The following is a 20,034-nucleotide window of genomic DNA, read 5'->3' on the forward strand; positions in this document are numbered from 1 at the left end:
CGGTGGAACGTCTTGAAGGAGAAGAATGTCGAAAGGGGGAGCTCCGGCGCTACACCTTGGGGCCGTTATCGTTGGGCGTGTGAAAGAAAACGCGCACAGCGGACGAGGAATTAATCGAAAAGTGCTGTTTTGGTTTGGCCTTTCTTATGTTGGCTTCTTCTTTTTTCGGCGGTTGCTTTTGTTTTTGGCGAGAACCGTTTCTTAGAATGGCGATGCCCTTTGTTCGTCAGCAGACGCGTTGACGAGGGAAACATTTTTCAGGTGAAGTTAACAAAAAATAACAAATTTGAAAGATGCAGAAAGGCTTACCAAAAGTCAGGAGCAGCAGCAGCACCGAGATCCGGAACCACTTGGAGCACAACCACGATGGGGCCATTTCGGGACCGATTTCTGTGAAATATGCACCCAACACTCACAATCACACGCGCACTTGAGAAGGGAACGCGAAATGCCGGCTTTCCGGAGGCTCACTTCACCACCTCAATTGATGCACACACCTTCTCCAGCACAACTGCACTTCAACAGACCGGATACAAAAGGGATCACAGTGTGTCGATCAAGTGGCTCCCGATAATTGGTTTCGCCCGGACCGATCCTTTTGTAAGGCAAGGACTTGAGTGCACGCGGTGCACGGACTTCAGGCGGATGCACAATCGGGTTGCCGGATCGATGATGCCGGACGCTGGATGCCGAAGCGCTGCATCTCGATTGGATTGGGTGGTGCACTCAGAACTTGGTCAAAGTAGCATTTGAGAAGCTTCCGAATTGACTAACTGCCCGTTTCAAATGGAATTTTTCACACACACACACACACACACGCAGGGAAGCACTCACATGTTTGGCCACTATCGAGGAAAACACTTTTCCTTTATGTCTGCCGGCTCCGGAGAAAAGTGCATCACATTCGCAAGTGCGGAGACACACTTGCCCAAAAAGGCCACTCTCTGCTCGGACCCTTCTTATGCCGGTATAGATTTTTCTATCCCCCGAACGCTAGTTGTTACACGCTTCTATCTGCAGATTCACCGGCAAGAATTGAAAACGCCGCAAGAGCGCACAACCCTTTCCAACAAACAACTTTTTCAAACAATTCTTTTCCAAAGTTGCAAACGCAAATGTGCAAATTGTTTTCCAACCGGAACCGGTAAACACGGAAAACGGGAAAGTCGCGCACACTAAAACGCGTCCTAATCCGGTGAAAGTTGTCTATCTTCACTTTTGTTAATTTCGGTTTATGCAAGCCTATCTTACCCCTACGAAACGGAGAGAGAGAACTTTTCTCTCAACATTTTTCACTTTCTGACGACGACGACGTTTGTTTTGAAATGATGAATGTTGTTTTTATGAAACTGAACCTAACTAAGACACTGCGAACCTAACTTTGATGACGAACCTGACACCCGAGTCACTCACAGTTCATCTGGCACTCAATTTCTTCCTCGTGAATTTTGTCCACAAGAATGAATTTTGTCCGCAAGAATTCATTTTGTCCACAAGAATGAATTTTGTCCACAAGAATTCATCCGTAAATCCTAAAAGTAACTCACGAATTCATCCGTCATGCGCACTGTGGGGAATTTATATCGGATAGTGCACATATTTAAAATGTTTTAATCTAATGCCTTATGAATTTAAACAAGGATATGAAATGATCGATGTGCTTAACCCATTGCGTTTGTGGGAATTATTACCATCCAAATTATTACTCCTGAACTATTATTGCAACGTTTGATAGAGTACTAATGAGCCTTTTTTCATCCAAACTCAAAGCGATATTATCTACTTGATTAAATACATGAACAATCGCGATATCGTCGTTAATGTTTTCCTCCATGATAAAGAAATCTTTTACAAAAATAGTAACTTGTTTGAGTTGCTTTATGTCCGCTATTTACCCACAGTGCAACATGAACAAAATTGAGTGCCCGAGTGACCGATGAGTGCCAATTATGTTCACTGGGTAAGAATGAATTTGAAAATCCCGAACAATCCCGAACAAATCCCGAACAAATCCCGAATAACGAATACGCATACATTCTTACGTACAAATTCATGCACCAACACAACGCTGGCGAAAGTCTTCATCTTTTTCTTTTCTTCATCTTTCATCTCTTTTCGTCAAGCTTTTCGTCAGCACCTGAAAAAAAAACACGTTGGGTTGTTCATTAAGTTTTGCGGGAACATTTTGAAAATGGCAAACATTTATGGAATTCATAAATTGGAGTCACCTTAGAACATGTGTATTGATGCTCCGGAAGGCCATACTGAATAAAAAAGTGTGTTTCAAACCCTAAAGTTCTGTCCTTCATATGAATTTTACTTATTTTATTATTGAATTGTTACTGTTTTGTTGTTTATTTTTCAACGGCCGATTTGAATGCATAAACTGACAGTTGTTTGACTTCGAATTTCGAAAATCAAGCGTGGATTTGAAGTGACATATTGTCATTTTGTGATTCTTTACCGTATATTGAAATATACTATACGTATTGATTCGAACATTCGAAAATGCGGTTACCCGAATAAATCGCAGTAGCCACAAACGATTGGCACATTTTTGGCTTTTGTGAACTTGTCTCCGCATCAAATTAAAATTATGAAAACGCGTACCACTTCACGGAAAGATGGACAAGGGGTTAAGAAATTTCCCATGAAGCAGCAACGAAAGCGCAAAATTAAGCAACCGACGCGCCGCGAAGAAAGCCCTCAGCCGGGGACTTCCGGAATGACGAACAGACCGCCACCATCATCGTCGAAGACCACCGTCGTACCAGCGACGAGGTACGACATTACGGCCATGGATATTCCGGTGGAAGCTCGACGGCCAGTGATCTGCGACGGCGAAAATTTGGCCTACGACGACATCACCGAACGTTACATTGCCGAGCGGATTCTTTCTGCCGTTACCTGGTTTGAAGGAATTGGCCACCAAGTTCTGGTGCTCGTGCCGGAATACCTGCACAACAGGCTGGACACTCCCGCTTTGCTCGCTAATCTGGCGAACCAGGTTCAAGTCGAAGTCGTACCGTGCACGCACACGGGACGCGGCACGAATTATGATTTTGAAGTCGCACTTTTGCAGCGTGCCAGAGATACGGACGCTGCCGTTGTATCGGAGCGTTCGTTTCGCACGTCCTACTCGTCGTTTAGCGAAATCGTCCTGGGGCGCGTCACCGGATTTTGCTTCTATCGTAATCGAATATTCATCCCCGTTGACCCGTATGGACGCGCCGGGCCTTGGTTGCGGGTGATCCTGCGGAAATCCTAATAAAATCAAATGCCGCTCCCTTCGGATAGTGTTCAAATCGATTCCCATTGTCTTCAACTCCCAATGTGAACATTTTATCAACCATCGGCCGCCGCCCCTTCCGGATGGGTCAATTTTATTTATTGGCCACAACATACGCATACACCGATGGCCGAAAGAAATACAAAAAGCCACTCGTCTCCTCCATGAGGCCAAAGTTGGGTGTATGTGTGCGTCGAGGCAGGTTTTACTAAGAAAAATTTCGCTACATTGATACAAAATATCGTCGATTGCTCCTCGCCATGGCAGGAATTAGCAACGTTCAGTATTTTACAGAATATAATAGGTAGAGAGAATGCAACGCTAAGCTTCGCGTTCCTGTACGTGCCGTAGCGCTAACTGGATGGACAGCTGGAGGGGGCGCATGTTTCCAGACAAAAATGGAGGGCATCAGGACGAGGACGATTACAAAAGGGAAGACACAAACACGGCAAAATTTCACCTTCTTCTGCCCACGCGGTGGAGGAGAAGCAAAACGAGGAGAAAAATGTCGACCGAGGACAGCGTCGAAGTAAATTCGGTATCAAAATCTGTGCAATGATGCTGCGCGGAAGAGCGGTTGATGGGCCACGAGTCTCTGCTTTCTTCGCCGACCTTCGTTTTCCCTAGAGATCGTCATCGCCGATCCACTCGAACGCTTCGTTGTGCACCGAGTCCTTTCCGTTCCGGAACCTTACCGTTGTGTTAAACTCCTTCAGCTTGCGTCGGATGAAAGAGGACCCGTTGGTGGTGGTGGTGCTGGAGTGCTGGTTCGATGTACCATTGCTATTATCACTCTGTACCGGAGAAGAAAGTTATGTGGGTCAAAACACAGACAAGCGAATGTTAGAGATCGATGCGTGGGGAATTGCTATAGGGTCACCTTCAACTCACATTTGCTACGTTGCAGAGAGTATCTGTGGAACTGGAATCCGTCATGCAGTGGTTGGAACCATCGCGTCTAATGTACGAAAGCGGCGCGTACTCCACGTGCTGTGGGCTCTGCAGAAAGGCAACCTACGTTAGCAAATGGTCGGGCAGGAAGGCTGACGCCGGAGTCGGTTACCTGTAAATGGGAAGGATCGGATCCATTCTTCTGGTTCAGCAGCTCGTCAACGATCGACTGAAGGCACACGGACATAAGCATCGACTGTTCGCTGTAGATGGTGATCCACTTGAGTTGGTTCTTCGCCATCAAGTACTCGAACGAAAGTTCCAGCCCGATGAGCACCGACTTTTGTGGCGCTTGACTGTGAGATTGATGGCCGTTCGTGGGTTGATCCTCATTCTGCAACAAGTTCGGTTCGGTTCGGTTCGAATGGCTAGTAAAACGAAACGCGCAGCGATGCTTACCGCATGGATGGGAGTAACGCGCCAGCAGCGGATTCGCGTCACTTTGAATTTGGTTTCTTGCACATCGTCGCCGCAGAAGGTCAGCAGATTCAACTCCTTATTGCCGAGCACGACCGTCGCCATGGTGTTCGGTTCCGGATAGTCGACACAGGCACGCGGAAACTGTAGGCAACCGTACAGGGGCAGCTTTCGCACGATCTCCAGGTACTCGCTCTTGTTGCCCCGCACCTGAATGTTGGTCAGCTCTTCGAGCAGATCGCGCGTCGTAACGATCCAACCCCGATCGACATCGCTCAGCGCCTGGAGGTAGAGCAGATTGAGCGCAATCCGGTCACGCATCAGCTCCAGATCGTAGCACGGATCCCAATAGCCGGTCCGCAGCACCAGCCGGCAGTTGTCCCAGCGTTTCTGCGAAATGAACGGCGCCTCAAAGTCCATCAGGCGCTTTACGATCGTCAGCTCGCCGCTCGCCTCCTTGCGCATCAGATAGAGAGCAAAGTAGCAGAGCCGCTCGGGCGACAGATCGATCAGGGCGCACGCCTTCTCCAGCACCTTCGCCGAGCAGTCCGTCGTGTAGACGCTGGCCGCGATCCGGTAGCCATTCATGAGGTAAACGTCCAGCGTTACCTCGCTGCACTCGGTGAAGGACGATTCTTGCTGGGACTTTAGCAGAAAGGCGCGCAACAGCTCCGACCGACATAGTACCGGATCTTGGCCAACTGTACATTTGGGGCGCGAAAAGACAGAGAGGCGTTGTTAGTCATTCCGGCAAAGGTTCCGGATTTGAATCTCGCTTACCTAGCTGTATGTAGCGCTCCAAACTTAGCCGTCGTTGTTCGATCTGATTTGGTGTGAGCGAAAGCAACTTTTTCGGCGGAAAGCTGGGCAAAACCATCGACGATGGCAGGGACCGCTTGAGCTGCTCGTGGAGACTGTGTAGCTGCTTGTACCGAAGGCAACAGTGAAAACTGCCATTGATATGAATGTTAAAGCCCTGCAACGGTACGGAATGTACAGAAAACAGATATGAGTGAACCATGAATCATTAGCTGCTTAACTGAAACGCCATTTTGGTGCACTACGGTACCATTACTCATTTTCGTTACTCACAGAATGGTGCCACACAAACAACAAACAACTTTGTAGACAAACAAATAAAATTTTATTTCTTAATTCAACCCAACTTAAAGGTGTAGGATGTTACATTTTTTTCCCATAATTATGTGTCTACACATATTGTTTAGATAAATTTTTCATCCTCATTTTCGTTACACTTATTGCTCCTTCGTCGAATCAAAATGTTCCAACATCCGTTTTCGCAGAAAGGCAAAAACAAGTGTAAAGGGTAAAAAAATGACCGGCAATACTACCCAATAAAGACCCGCGGTCGACATTCCGTTTCCCCCGAAAAGATCGATTTCAGCGCATTAAATGCGTACCCGCGAGCAGTATGCGTGTTGAGAGGTCGTGTTATTTTTTTCGGGGGCCAATGTTTATACATTTGCTTCACTGTCGGCCCCAAAAATGCGGCCGAAAATAGAACCGCACAGGAGAAAAACATTATTGAATGTGGGACTGCAAGCAAAGGGCATTCGACTTTGGAATCGAACAAACATATCGCAATTACACCGCTCCGCAATTGGATCAACAAGCGATGGCAAACAGCAAACCCAAACCCAACCGCTAGTACGGTGTTGTGCTTCGAAATTTTGCTTTTCGGGCTCCATTTGAATAGGCAGCGACGTGCGGCAAGTGCTTCAAACCGAAATCCCCCCATCGAGGGCCATCATCTTTGCAAAGAGGTCGAAGGCTACGTCAGCTGGCTACCAAAAAACCGTCAAGTGGTTAGCATTCACAAACCGAAAAAAAACCCAAGCTTGACTCCAAACAGCAGATCGTTACGTGTGGCCGCTCCATTGGCTTGATCTGGCTTGCGTGAAGTTGCTAGCAAGAACTCCACTTGGGGGCCTGATAGAAACTACTACTGTGAGTGGCACAGACTCGTGCTTGGTCGGTCTTTTTGCAAAGCATCACCCGCCACCGATCGTATGCGATGGTTGTTCCGGGTTGAGATGCTGCTCTGCCACTTGAAGACGGTTTATTGCCCACCCAACTGCCCCCCAGCCCAGGCACGGCCCCGATCCGTGCCATTTTCTTTATCTTCCAGAGGGGGCCGGCCAGCGCCATAACACGGCCGACCGTTCCGCACAGTCAGGCAATCAGAGCAACAGTCCAATCAATTGGTGCTAAGCGAAGAAAATTTAATTGGATAAACCCCGATACGGGCCGCGCACGCTGCCCGGCTCGCGTGGATCGCACGTTATCTTCACAATCGCGTGGCCGATACGGCGCCGCGGGGTGCGCAGAGCTCTGTGCCGTACCGAAACCTTACCGTGAACGATGATCCGCTTCCCTCGGAGCCGAACTCTTGCGTGCTCGGTATCGAAAAGTGCATTCTTTCCGCGTGCAGCCTCTTTCACGGTGATGGGGGGGAGCGAAGCTCGGTGGCAATCGGCGGGTTGCCCTTCGTCTCTCCGCTTGAGACGATGATGATGGACGCGAGTTTCTATCTTTCTGCGTGAGCACTGGAGGGCGTTTCTCGATGCTAATAAAATTCCTGTCCGACGGGGAGGGGGGAACGTAATCCGTAATGGGGTGGGCCGGTAATGAAGTATCGTATGGCGTGTGCAGGAACACGGCTGCACGGCCGGTCACTTTGATGTTTGGGGCGCGTCTTCGGATTTTAATCTTCCTTCCTTCAGAATGCAGTAACCAGAAAGGTGTGCCCGGAAGTTAGTCATGGTTTTTTCGCCTACTTCGAACACATCTGGTGCACAGCCATTCACCGTTCACACTTTTCTTATCGTCCTACGCACGGTATGCAAAAATCTCCACCACCACTACCACTTTGTGTGTCACTCGGAACTGCTACACAATCCTGCCGTCTGCCGTGCACTTGCACCCTGCAAGATTCCACGAGATTACGGACCTTATCAACGCTACGCACCTCGCGAAGAAATGGCTGAAACACAGCACGATCCACGGTACGCGCGCGGAGTAGCGAGAGTTGTTTTATTGCCCCATCGGCCGTTCCATTTTAACCCACCAGCACGCTCGCGGTAAACTGCTGGCCAACTTGGCCCGATGTCCGGAATTATCAACAAGCTCTGGCACGCAGCAAAGAGAAAAGAACAGAAAAAACAACATTGCCAGTGCTGCCAGTCCGGTTGACAGATCGGGTGGCACACCGCCATGCTGTCAGTTGACCGTGCGTTAGACAGCACCCAACCCTTGAGTGCGTTCTCTTTCAAATGAATTTCACGTTTTGTATAAATTGTTTCATCAAGTAAAAATGGCACCATAGACTCATTTATCTGTATTTCGCACTATGGTCCGAGGGTACATTATCTAGGTTCAGTTAGTTTAAAATTAAACAAATAAAATATTTAAGAAAATATATAACAGAGCCTCGCTTTGCTGTCTGCTTTCCATACTACCTCGAAGGCTACCGGTTTCTGGGCCGTGCCCTAGCAGTTGTGCAAAGTAACGTGGTCAGTGTGAGACACCCGAGAATCGCCGCCAACCCGCATCCGTACGACAAAACGCTCCGATAATACTCTGGACAGTCGGTTCGGTCGTGGCATTTACTAGAACGGAACGGACGGAAAGTAAACCGATCAGTATAAGGAAAAAATCAACTCAACGCCTTAGTGTGCCACACATACACCGATTCGATGATAACGACAACCACTCCGGTAACCAGTTTATCGGCGAAAGTAACCGCCGAATAGATGATACCGCTCTGATCCGCGTGCTTCCCAATCATGTCCGCGGTGATGCACAAACTGCTGACCATGGTGATGGAACTGCCGGCCCCGAAAAGCGAGGCAATCACGAACAGTGCAAACGTGCTGAACGAAGCGGATGTGGCCGTAAGCGCAATCCAGAGGCAAACGCTAATACTGACAATGGAACCGATGAAGTAGACCAGGCTGTTGCTGATGAAACGGTTGGTGTACTTTAGCACCAGCGAAGCGACGAACGACGCCAGAAACGATACCAAGGGAACGGTGGCCAAATGCTCGACACTAGCGTTACTTTCCGTCGGCGTAGTGTTTGGCTGGTATGCGCGTTCATCTAACCAAAGGGGCATGTAAACTAGTGACGTCGTCATGAACAGTCTGGAAAAGACGTATCTAGAAGAGGGAAATGATAAATTGCGCACATTACTACGCGTTTGTTACACATTTGGGGCCACCAGCACTTACAGTAAAGCATTTTGGTACAATAGTGGGGATTTGAAAAAGTTTTTCTTTGGTTTCCGCAGCACCACTGTGTCCGGGACGTTTGAAGAACCGCCCGGGTGTTGCGATGGGGGCCCAAGCAGCCTCTCGCGCTCCGGATCTTCGTCCGTTTGTGGGGCCGTAGGAGAACGGATAATGTTGTGCTGCAGGGCAGTACTCCTCCGGTGCTCGTACCCGCTGAACGTGAGCGAGAAGTTGAACAGCACCGACATGGAAACTCCCACCAGGGTCAGTATGAGCGAAATGTCCTATGGATAAAGTTAAAATTTAACTCAGTTTGCAAACCATGCCAGAAGAAAGAAGCGCATACCCTGAATCGGTAAGCATCTGCGGGACCGATCTGATTATCGGTACTGGTTCGATTCCGAAGCACCGCCCAGGTGACAATATACACGACAACGTTCGAGACGATCGACAGGGAGTAGCGGATCGCCGTCAGATCCGAACGGTCCTTCTGGGTGCGCGATATCTCCGGAATCATCGCAAGGTGTGTGACCTGCACGATGGGCCACCCAAACTGGAATGCCAATATCACAGCCACGAAGTAAACGATCTCCCACCAGTGCGGGGCCACCGTGCACCAGGGACACAGTGAAAAGATCATCGGGAACGTTAGAAAAACTATGAAGGTACCTGAAGAAAAAGACAGAGATACATTAGACAGAATGTAAAATTTCGTAAACAGAGGAGTTTAGTTTACCGAAAATATGCCACTGACGCTTGGTCCCGTACCGATCGGTAAGCAGCCCCACGATGGGCGTAGCGATGGCGTCACCAACCTGGCCCAGCATAACCATCGCTCCGGCCTCGGCCGCCGGCATGCCCAGGGCGCCCTGCATAAACAGAAGTGTGTAGCTAAACCAGACGCCGGCGCAAAGATCATTGTACACGTGACCCAATCCGTAGCCAATTTTTTCACACATCCGTAACGTGGACCGTTTTTCCAGCAGGCTCCTCTCCATTTCTTCTGTCGTCTGAGCTGCTATTGGCGTTATGGTATCTGTTTCGATGGGGCTGTGGTGCTCTACGGGGCCACCATTTACCAGCGTTTCGACCGTCGCTCCATACCGATGGATCGTTGTGCTACCGTTGGCGAGGGGCGTTTTATGGCCGGAACTTTTCGACATTTTTCACACACACACTTGTGGAGACCTGGAGATGAACTAGGATTGAAAAATGATAAAATATAAATTAATGCTTCTTTAGAACGTTATATGAACGAAAATGTGAAGAAGGAGTGATTTAAAAATAACCGTTTGACCATCAGAAGCGTTTACGTGTCACTTTACAAAGTCTGTTAATGCTTTGTTCCTCGCATTACTCATGTTCCATATTTGAGAGAAAGGGAAACAGGAAAATAGCGCGACAAACAGCGCGATCAGTCACCGAAACGGTTTGTTGTGATGATTTATTGAGAGAGAAGCACGATATTTGGGACCACCATCAAAAGCTGAAAAAGTGTCCATCATGACTCGTGTGAAATTGACAGAAGTGTGTAGAAAAATTAGTCCAATTTGGTGTACTGAAAATTAGCTTTCAATGTACCATATGTTTTCTCATCCACTTGATTGTGATTGTGTCTTTTTGATCGCGCTGTCGTTAGTTGATCTATTACCTTTTAGGCCAATATAGCTCCTTTGAAGCAGCTGTGCTTTAGTAAATCTAGTTTTTTTCTTAATTTAAGTTTCCATCGCAGCCCCGTATCCCTTGGCAACGTTCACTTTCACCCTGCTACTAGTGCCGGATCGTTAACGAAAGCTCAGGATCGTTGCTTCTACGGGGTTGCCAAGCCGATGTTGTTGCTAGGGAGCGATTTTGCAATCAGCTGTTCCGCAGGAACCACGAAATACGCAGCGGCCGAAGATATCACTTTTCGCAAGGCACTGGAGCACTATCCTCACGCACTCGGTTGCCGATTGTGGCAGTGCACAAGACGGCACACGCAACAAACACGGCCGTAGAGCACGTGTGAAGCGTATTACTGTTGTACCAGATTTCGCTGGAATTGTACGCGCTTCGCACAAAGAAAACTTGCCCAGCAGACACTAACACAAGCACTCAGGGATTTACGGTGGGGATGAAGCCATCCACGCCACTTAAACGGGCACTTTTGCCACCAGGTATTTCCGTCTCACGGTGAAGCTGTACATGGCCCCGTAGACGATTCCGTTGCGGGTGACGCACCTTGAGCCCTTTCACCACCGATGGCAGCAATTCGCGGGAGAATTGGCTGTCTCTCCGTTCATCTCGACGTACTGATAGCTATGGATTTTCTGCTGACGACGGAATGGCGCGCTTAAGCTGTCGGCTGGCCGAGCACGAACTGTTTATCAATAACGATATCAACACTGGCCTTAGCGTCAACACAATAATTCGTCCCCCCGGGGCAGACCCAATCATCAGATGCGAGTCGTGCACACCACTACACGGACGGCGCTGGATGATTTCTCCACCTTTTTTTTTGCTCCCCAGTCTCACACCCACACTAGTGACAATTCGCTGTGTATCCAACACTGGCCGGAAAGTAGGCGCGCATTGTTTCCTCTCGCTATTACACGTGTTCAACGCCAATCGAATAATTTCCGGGAACCAGATTTTAATTTACGCAAATATTCTGCAATCACTGAACGAAATGGGAAGCGCTTTTAACTATTCGGGCGGTTCGGACTATGCGCTACGATTCCCGCTAGTCCTTACGCGAAGCCGGTCAAACAACGAATGAACCAACGACCAACCCCATCGGCCCCGGATCTTAATCGCAGGGCAACGCATGTATGGCTTCGACGAGGCACAGAAACAATGTATGGGCCGCGGATGTCTTTCTTTTTCTGCGAAGAGCCGTTCTACAACATTGATGTCCTTTAACTACAACTAGAATGAGGTTCCATTTCAAATATGAGGTACTTTACGGAATTTTCGTTTTAATATTTTAAAATCTCCATTTGATCGTTCGAAAATTTGTGGTCAGCCAGGTGGAAAATTGGGGATATTTCAACTTAATATAGTTTTAACGAATTACAATCAATTTAAAGATACGTCGAAAGACCCATTTACCCACCATTACAATGGCGGACCAATCGGAAAAACATGTTTGGAATTGGAAAAACTCACAGCAAATGACTACAGAATGTTGTCTTGTACCAAACAGCATTGTCGGGCAAGCGCCAGGGGAACAAAACTGTAACCGATACGAAAACGAATCCGAAACTAATGATATTTCGTACGCAACGTGGAAAGCCATAGAAGTGAATTCTTGTCGCAGGTCTGCAGAAAGTAGACATGCTTCAAAGGAAAAGATTGAACACTCATTCACAAACCAGCTCATGAAGACATTGCTCCAGTGGCAAGAGAAGTTCTACACTGATTGCCTTGAAATGTTTTGCATTCGTGAAGAATTCAGTTTGCACTCGTTGTAAAGTTCCAGTCAAAACAATTTTGTGCACGAGCACATTAACACGTGCTTCTAGACGCTTAAAGCAAGGTCCTTGTCGGCTTACGAATCCCCGATCCCGATCCCTTCTTTCCTCGTGCACATTTCAATTATGCAATGGGCTGTAACTTGTCGCGTAATGTTGTCCGTGTAAAATGGGTAAACCGGCTTCTTGCCGGGCCACCGGAAACTTTCATTTTCCCACCCAAGCGCCGGTTTGTCGGCGAACGACAGAGACACAGTTTGACGGTGCGTCCTTTTAGAAGGTGATTACAGCACAGCGGCTGAAGCCTTAAGAGACACATTTTAAATGCTGAACATTTTGAGTAATGCTTTGCGCACGTGCAATGTTCCGGGGAATGGGTCAAAGATTGGGTGAATAATTATTGTATTATCAAGTAAAGTGCGATGTATGGTGTACACTGCATCTTCACAAAGAGTAGATGACTCTTTCTCGTGTGGCTTCCGGAGCCCATCACTTCGTGGCTGGTCACGAGGAAGGGTAAATATTTATTCAGTGCAACGTTCGATGTTCAATACGCAGCTCGTTCCCAATCCAACGGTTCGCTGCAATACGGAAAGGGCATTCAGTTCTGATGAAAGGGTGCGGAAAGAAAGTGTCTTATCAGCTGTTGTTTGTTTACTTACGAGCGACACGTTAGGTGTGTTCTTTAAGATCATGCCGAGGAGCGCTCCAAATGGTGGAATGATTCTGAACTATTGCCAATGTGCCTTGCCAAAAAGTTTTTTCCGATATCGTTTAAAGCAGGAACAAGATTTTCAATTTTCCCTGCTTTCTATAATTTGTACCATTTTTTTTTAATTAGGTGAATTTTTCACGATGCACTGATCTCTCTGCTGGCAACACTGGCGATGTAAACAAACGAAATTCACCACTCCGGTTCCATCTGACAGCTGTTCGACAACACCCGAGGGGGGCGGGAGTACATACTCAATTGCCGCATCGGCAAAGAAAGTGTTTGTACGTGAAATAAAATCGTGTCAAGTGGCCTTGGACCGAAATTAATAGGTTTCCGGATTGTTGTATCGTTTTAGGCGCTATGTCAGTTGTTGCCTGATATTTTTCTTTAATAATTATCTATGGGATGTCGTGCGTATGAATTCTCCTGATCGCACGTCACGACGAACGCATTATCATGTGTTCGTAAGAGCGGTTTCCTCTACCACCTACAAGACGCACCGGAGAGCCGTGCTTTTGTGTTCGTTTGGGAAGGCCTCTAAGGCCTTCGCCTTCTCAAACGGTTTCGCGGTTCGCCTCCCACCCACGGACCGGTCCAACAGTGACTTTCATCTTTGCAATCATCAAACATTGGCCACGCCGGGGCCGACGATGATTAGTGGCGCTCGTCCGCACCATCACTATAATATGCTGAGAAGCGCGACCGATAGCAGCAAAAGCCGTCATTTGTCGCCGGGTGGCCGTTCGTAGCGGTAGTGCCTAGACTGAAGGGGTGTTACGCGATCGCGCGATACACCTTGCGCACCGAAAACTGGATTCGGGTTTCCTTCGGTGGTGAAACCCGAAAATAAAGTCCCCGGCACAGTTTCACGACGTGTGCGCGGTACCGTCGATCGTCAGGTGGCATTGGCTAGTGTAATTGTGCTCCGTTTCGCACTTCCGGTGTCCTTCGCAGTGTGACCTTGATATTGAAGGATTGCCAGTGTCGTACCCCAGCAGAGGGTCTCAATTGCGGTAAAGTACCGTTGACAGAAAATCGTTATCCTCTGCCCCGTCCGAAACATGGTGAACATGAAGGCTGCCCTAGCCATTGCGATGGTGTTTGTCGGTTGCTGCAGCAACGTGGTGTTTCTCGAGCTGCTAGTGAAGTAAGTCCCAACTCCCAACGCTGCCTGAGTATGTTATCAAATTTATGTATTATGCGTTTTGGCCCTGTTTTTGGCTTATGTAATCGTTTTTCTTCCACTTTGCGTGCCGAAGTTTGGCGCGTTTGTCGCGTCGTGCTCCGAAGCGGACCCTCAGCTGTTTTCGACGCCGACGGGTTTTTTCTTCTTGTCATTCTCCTCGAAACGTTATCGCGCACTAAAAAGGTGCCGATCATGGTGCCACACGTTTGCGTCTAGACTCCACGCCAACTATCAGTCAACAAAGAAACGTGACGATACTTTGAAATCTCACGCAACCAACGTCTTAGTTGGCAATGACAATATTTGCTGTTCGTCAATCATGCACCATGGCCAAAATATAAAGAGCAAATAATTAAACAGGGAAAAGCGAATTGAGTTGATGTTAAAAAACAATAGAAAGTTGGACGGCGTTTTCATTGTGGTACAACGTGCGACAAACGAGGCCACCGCTTCGTATGGTTAGCGCAGTTTTTTATGGTACTGAAACGGAAACACTGCATATAAAACCCAGAGTCATACCGAGCAATTGTCGGTCGGTGTAAAGATGTGACGCACTGATGCGCTTTGCACGAACGAGCACGTGTGTCCGTTGCATGGTGCAGTGCATGGCTGGCGCTCGTTAATTCACGAGAGAGAGAACCACTCGCAGGTTCGTTTGTGCGACCATGTTCGCTTGAACTTGACTAATACATCAAACAAATTCGTAGGATTTAGCTTTATGTGCCAATTAAATTAAAGCTTGATTTTTATCAACCTCAAAAACAAGGATTCAATTATTAAATTTCGTTTTCCCTTTTCTCTTGATATGCTTTCCTTATGAGGCACACTTCTTGGGATAAATTAATTGAGCACTTTTTTAGCACATTACAGCTGTCCAAATACTCACTTTATCACAAACAACTCAGGTTAAGTAAGTTCACGAGGCCATGACGCATGCGTTGTTTGTCAGGGTTTACGTACACGACAGACATAAATTTGGCAAACAGAGAAACAGGTGGCCGAAGGATCTTTGAGTAGCCCTTCGGATGGTAAAGATGAAGCAACGAAAAGCAGAATTGCACAGTGTAATATTACACGCACTTCTTTTACAATTGCATTTTTCATTTTTTTTATCAACCGCTCCGTACATGATGAACCATCGTTTCATTCCAGTGAAGAAATATAACCAGTGTGACGTTATCCAACAAAGTGTCTTGATAGAAATGTCTCAATGATAAGAGAACAGTAAGCACCATCGAACGGGTGATAAGATTTGAAAACGTGTAGTAAATTTATGTTTTCCGAACACAATGCTCAATTACATTCCTATCTTATTGTCTATATGTATTTGAAATTCGCTGATCCAGTGGATTTTTTTGAAATTGGACGAAACGCTTACCGTCTCGTTGGCTACATTCTTCTACTCCCCAGAATCGATCCCGGTTCCGGTAATCTGATCACCTTCCTGCAGTTTCTGCTGATCGCCATCGAGGGTTTCCTCTTCACGTCGAAATGCGGGACGGTGCGGCCACGGATTGGGCTAAAGGACTACACCATTCTGGTGATGATGTTTTTCGTCGCCAGTGTCTGCAACAACTATGCTTTCGATTTCAACATTCCGATGCCGCTGCACATGATCTTCCGGGCCGGTTCGCTGATCGCCAACATGATAATGGGAATCGTGATCCTGAAGAAGCGCTATGATTTCTCCAAGTACCTATCGGTTGGCATGATAACGGCCGGCATCGTCACGTGCACGATCGTGTCCGGCAGCCGGGTGGAGAGCACACAGGTGCTGAAGGGTGAAGGCGATGACGATCCGGTAGCCGTATTTTTCTGGTGGACGCTTGGCATTGCGCTGCTCACACTGGCCCTTTTCGTGTCCGCGCGGATGGGCCTCTACCAGGAGGTGCTCTACAAGCGCTATGGCAAGCATCCGAAGGAAGCGCTTTTCTACACACATCTCTTGCCTTTGCCGTTCTTTGCGCTGCTTGCGGGTAACATTTGGGACCATCTGCAGCTGGCCAACGCGAGTCCACCGCAGCCGGTGCCGCTTTTGGGCATCTCGGTTCCCATCACGTGGCTCTACCTGCTGGGAAATGTGTTGACGCAGTACGTGTGCATCAGCTCCGTGTACGTGCTAACAACGGAATGCTCTTCACTGACCGTGACACTGGTGGTAACGCTGCGCAAGTTCGTTTCGCTACTCTTCTCAATCGTGTACTTCAGTAATCCGTTCACGGTGCACCACTGGATTGGCACATTGCTCGTGTTCGTCGGAACGATCATCTTCACGGAGGTAGCAGGGAAGGTGCGAGACGCACTCAGTGGCGCAGGGAAGGCTGTGGGTGACAAGAAAAAGGCGAATTGAGGGGGTAGCAACATTTTTCAGTGCTCGCTATAAGAATATTATTGTTAGATGGTCACAGTAAAACCAACAAAACGAGAGGCTGGTGTAGTGTATAGTACAGATATTTTAAAAGTTGTAGGAAAAATTGAGAATGTTGAGTTATATGGATAAGCTTCTCGGAAGCGGCCCTTTTATGTTTAGCGCAATAGGCAACCAGAATGTTTTTGTATGTAACTCTTTTACCGTATCCTTCAGTTTTACGTTCTCTGTACAATGTGCCGTTTGAGGGATCAAATGAGCCCATCAATTGTGCGGAATGAGGTTGTGATTAAAATGGTTTCAATTCAATCTTTTAATCCAAACGCGATATTTTTGTTGACAATTTCTTATTGCTCTAAATAATAACGGAATAAATTCGAATAAAACAAACAACATCCTCAATTGGTTTGGTGTTTTTAATTTCAATCCTCTAAAGTTGAATGAACATAAACTTTGTGGGAGAAGTGAAAAAGCAACAGTTCGGAGTATAAACAAGCCGCGATGCAGGATAAAGCTTGGTCCGCGGTGTCCGCGGCAGTGGACGAATCGGTTGACACTTGCAAGAAGCGGTGGCGCAACTTGCGATGCTGTATGACCCGTTACCTCAAGTCTCTGCGGGACAACAACGAGTCATCGGCCCCCTTCCGCCGGAAGCCGTACTATGCCACATAGTACGTTCTGCCATACCTGAAAGTCAAAGACGAAGCAGCCAGCAATTCGTACGAGGCGGATGACTCGAACTGGGACAAACATAACTCATCGACCGGTCCGGTCCCGGTGACCCTCATCAAGAGCAACGATGAAGAGGAAACGGAGGAGGAAGCGCAAGAGATAGAAACGATCGACGTGCAGGAAGAGGACCAGCAGCAGCTGAAACAGAGCATCATCCAATCTATCAAAATCCTAGGGCAAGAAACGCAAACCCATCCCGCGCGAGCACCATCACCACGAGCAGCATGACGCCACTCCGGAAGAGGCCGCTAAGAATTTTGAATTTTTTGAATATTTTGAATTTCCCGTTTGGTGATCGAAAATTCTAATTCGAAAATTCGATGAAAATTGATTCAAAAATAAAAATAAAAATAAAAAGAAAAATAAAAAGAAAAAAAAAGAATTTGAGAATAAGAAGAATAAAAAGAAGAATTTGAATAAAAAGGAGAATTTGAATAAAATTGAAGAATTTGAATAAAATTGAAGAATTTGAATAAAATTGAAGAATTTGAATAAAATTGAAGAATTTGAATAAAATTGAAGATCTTTGGGAAGAAGAACACGACCAGCGAGCGGGAAGAAGCGTAAGAGAGGGAAAGCACTGCCGACAGGTCAGCATGCGAATGCTGTCAGTTGTGTCACTGATTGTTGTTGTGTCACTGATTGTTTATGTTGTGAACCAGAGCCAAATGCCAAAGAGAGGATCTTCAACCAGTACAAATCGTAGTGTTTTAGCTTAGTGGAAGCCGCAAAGAAAAATGCCTAAACGCAAGGCTGATTACGTCGTTGAGGAGGACAACTATCTGGACGATTTGGTGCGTGATAAGCAGAACAATCAACCGTCCACAAGCAAGCATACGCTCGATTCGGACGAAGAGGACGACAGTGGCGATGACGCGCCGTAAGTGTAGCCGGTACCGCGCAGTAAAGAACTGGGAATGTTGTTCACACAAAAGTCGCATTGATTGCTTTAACCATTTTGCAGGTACAATGTGCTGGATGATAATGAAATCATGGGCGAGGAAGAAGGAATGGCGCGGACAGATGGCGAGACAAAGATTACTCCCTTCAACATGAAAGAAGAGATGGAGGAAGGCCACTTCGACGCCGACGGACACTACTTGTGGAAAAAGACAGCTGAAGTGAAGGACCATTGGCTGGACAACATCGACTGGGTGAAGCTGAAGAACGATCCAACTTACAAGGAGCGTCCGGCAAAGGGCGAAAATCGTGGGTTGGCCGATTCTTCCGATTCGGAAGATGATGACGCAGAAACTGCGGCAAAGTTCGACGCCATTGGCACCTACCGCCAGATGCTGGAACTGATGGAACCCAAGGAGTCGGTTAAGCGAGCACTCCAACGGTTGGGTAAAGGTACGGCGAAGCTGACTACGGCCCAACGTTGGAAGCTGAAAAAGGCTGGCCAAACGCCGGACGAAGCCAGTGCCAAGATCACCAAACTGACGGCCCTGTCGAACGAGATTCTTACAAACAACGGCAACATGGACGTGTACGAGGAAACGTTCGAAATGATCCAGCGGAAGGTGTCGGCTGCAGATCGGAAGGCACATGCACAGCCAGCTTCTGGCGAAAAAGAGACGGCTGATGAGCTGGATATGTATGCGGACGATTTCGATTGTCGAGAGAAGAGCAAACTGGACGGCGGTACTGGACAAAAGAGTGATAAGGTTAATACTGCGACAGCCGCTGATCATGGCGAGGATGACGAAGAGAACAAGAAGGGAAAGAAACTGATGTGGGAGTATAAGGAGCAACAGGACACCGAAACAGTACACGGTCCGTTCACGACGGAACAGATGCAAACCTACGCCGAGGAAGGTCGCTTCGGAAACGGGGCTTTCGTGCGCAAAGTTGAAAGCGACGACGGGCGATTCTATTCCGCCGCTCGAATCGACTTTGATTTGTATTTGTAAATCGAAACTACAGTTAATAAAAAGCACATCTGCCAAAACGAGTTACACAACCCCACTTAGCACTGGCGTGACGGAATTCCCACTTGGCTACGAAGCGGGTGAACCGTACTCTGAAGATGATCTTTAACAAGAAACTTTATTTTATAAAAAAAAACTATCAAAAACTAGATTGCGCTCGATAGCCCCTTTTGCGATGGTGATGTTAGATTAAAGTGGGAAACCAGCAAACGTAACGGCTTGACGCACTGAATAGTCGCACGTTTCAACAGGTGGTTTCCGCGCAAACTCTCTTTCTTGTTGGCTGCCCTGCCGGTGTTTAGTACCGTTAAGTGTGCCAAATTCCGACTTAAATAAATTTGCTCAAAAGGGGCTCTCCTACACTCTTTCGCTCACACTCTACTACTCAGTCCTAAGTCTTATTTTGGGTGCCTGGTCGACATGAAGGAAACTCATTGGCTCAACCTAATCTTAGTCTCCGTTGCGACACTAGGGACATAATTAAAAACACTTAACTAACTAAATTCGGGGCCTGAGAAAATGGTTGTCTACAACGCCGATGTCCTCGAAACGTGCTATTTGGATTAATACTAAACCGTGGTCATGGTGGCTGAAATCTCATATGCTGTTGTCTTTTCCATCTTTTAGTCAATGAATTTTTCCAAAAGTCCGGAGAACGGTTAAACACTGTAAAATTCTAGAAACTTTTGCTCCATTCCTGATGTAAGCTTGAGTTATCTTTTTCCACTTTCGTTATCTGTTTG

At 47.3% G+C, this 20,034-nt stretch overlaps 5 protein-coding genes across 5 annotated transcripts in view; 2 read left to right on the plus strand and 3 right to left on the minus strand.

The window, feature by feature from the left end:
* The window catches only part of LOC128278746 (tyrosine-protein kinase-like otk), a 48,506-nt gene extending 47,086 nt beyond the window's left edge, over positions 1-1,420 (minus strand). Inside the window, exon 1 of the mRNA XM_053017475.1 lies at positions 1,414-1,420. Within this exon, the coding sequence (XP_052873435.1) occupies positions 1,414-1,420 (7 nt within the window). The remainder of the gene's footprint in view (positions 1-1,413) is intronic.
* Positions 1,421-3,328: 1,908 nt separating this feature from the next.
* Positions 3,329-7,180, minus strand: LOC128278122 (sorting nexin-17). Its single transcript, XM_053016787.1, has 6 exons — positions 7,032-7,180; positions 5,438-5,633; positions 4,640-5,358; positions 4,353-4,574; positions 4,181-4,288; positions 3,329-4,083 (listed from the first exon to the last, which is right to left on the minus strand). The coding sequence occupies exons 1-6, from the start codon at positions 7,092-7,094 to the stop codon at positions 3,913-3,915; spliced, it is 1,479 nt and encodes a 492-aa protein (XP_052872747.1). The 5' UTR covers positions 7,095-7,180; the 3' UTR covers positions 3,329-3,912.
* Positions 7,181-8,028: 848 nt separating this feature from the next.
* Positions 8,029-10,094, minus strand: LOC128267494 (major facilitator superfamily domain-containing protein 12-like). Its single transcript, XM_053004339.1, has 5 exons — positions 9,644-10,094; positions 9,254-9,576; positions 8,908-9,191; positions 8,365-8,835; positions 8,029-8,286 (listed from the first exon to the last, which is right to left on the minus strand). The coding sequence occupies exons 1-5, from the start codon at positions 10,068-10,070 to the stop codon at positions 8,145-8,147; spliced, it is 1,647 nt and encodes a 548-aa protein (XP_052860299.1). The 5' UTR covers positions 10,071-10,094; the 3' UTR covers positions 8,029-8,144.
* A 4,008-nt stretch (positions 10,095-14,102) lies between these two features.
* Positions 14,103-17,009, plus strand: LOC128277905 (UDP-xylose and UDP-N-acetylglucosamine transporter). The gene is made up of 2 exons (XM_053016507.1): positions 14,103-14,221; positions 15,671-17,009. The coding sequence occupies exons 1-2, from the start codon at positions 14,136-14,138 to the stop codon at positions 16,608-16,610; spliced, it is 1,026 nt and encodes a 341-aa protein (XP_052872467.1). The 5' UTR covers positions 14,103-14,135; the 3' UTR covers positions 16,611-17,009.
* A 1,036-nt stretch (positions 17,010-18,045) lies between these two features.
* LOC128267541 (CD2 antigen cytoplasmic tail-binding protein 2 homolog) lies at positions 18,046-19,308 on the plus strand. The gene is made up of 2 exons (XM_053004397.1): positions 18,046-18,240; positions 18,325-19,308. The coding sequence occupies exons 1-2, from the start codon at positions 18,098-18,100 to the stop codon at positions 19,271-19,273; spliced, it is 1,092 nt and encodes a 363-aa protein (XP_052860357.1). The 5' UTR covers positions 18,046-18,097; the 3' UTR covers positions 19,274-19,308.
* Positions 19,309-20,034: the final 726 nt, after the last annotated feature.

The sequence above is a fragment of the Anopheles cruzii genome, chromosome 2 (assembly GCF_943734635.1).
Source record: "Anopheles cruzii chromosome 2, idAnoCruzAS_RS32_06, whole genome shotgun sequence".
NCBI lineage: Eukaryota > Metazoa > Arthropoda > Insecta > Diptera > Culicidae > Anopheles > Anopheles cruzii.

What these genes read in the sequence shown, in the direction of transcription:
- LOC128277905 (XM_053016507.1), top strand. Translation starts at nt 14,136, where the DNA reads ATGGTGAACATGAAGGCTGCCCTAGCCATTGCGATGGTGTTTGTCGGT. An exon ending in TTTCTCGAGCTGCTAGTGAA is followed by an intron (nt 14,222 to 15,670) that starts GTAAGTCCCAAC and finishes TCTACTCCCCAG; the next exon opens with AATCGATCCCGGTTCCGGTA.
- LOC128278122 (XM_053016787.1), bottom strand. Translation starts at nt 7,094, where the DNA reads ATGCACTTTTCGATACCGAGCACGCAAGAGTTCGGCTCCGAGGGAAGC. An exon ending in GAAGCGGATCATCGTTCACG is followed by an intron (nt 5,634 to 7,031) that starts GTAAGGTTTCGG and finishes GTACCGTTGCAG; the next exon opens with GGCTTTAACATTCATATCAA. An exon ending in GCGTTACTCCCATCCATGCG is followed by an intron (nt 4,575 to 4,639) that starts GTAAGCATCGCT and finishes AACTTGTTGCAG; the next exon opens with AATGAGGATCAACCCACGAA.
- LOC128267541 (XM_053004397.1), top strand. Translation starts at nt 18,098, where the DNA reads ATGCCTAAACGCAAGGCTGATTACGTCGTTGAGGAGGACAACTATCTG. An exon ending in GACAGTGGCGATGACGCGCC is followed by an intron (nt 18,241 to 18,324) that starts GTAAGTGTAGCC and finishes ACCATTTTGCAG; the next exon opens with GTACAATGTGCTGGATGATA.
- LOC128267494 (XM_053004339.1), bottom strand. Translation starts at nt 10,070, where the DNA reads ATGTCGAAAAGTTCCGGCCATAAAACGCCCCTCGCCAACGGTAGCACA. An exon ending in CAGATGCTTACCGATTCAGG is followed by an intron (nt 9,192 to 9,253) that starts GTATGCGCTTCT and finishes CTTTATCCATAG; the next exon opens with GACATTTCGCTCATACTGAC. An exon ending in TTGTACCAAAATGCTTTACT is followed by an intron (nt 8,836 to 8,907) that starts GTAAGTGCTGGT and finishes TCCCTCTTCTAG; the next exon opens with ATACGTCTTTTCCAGACTGT.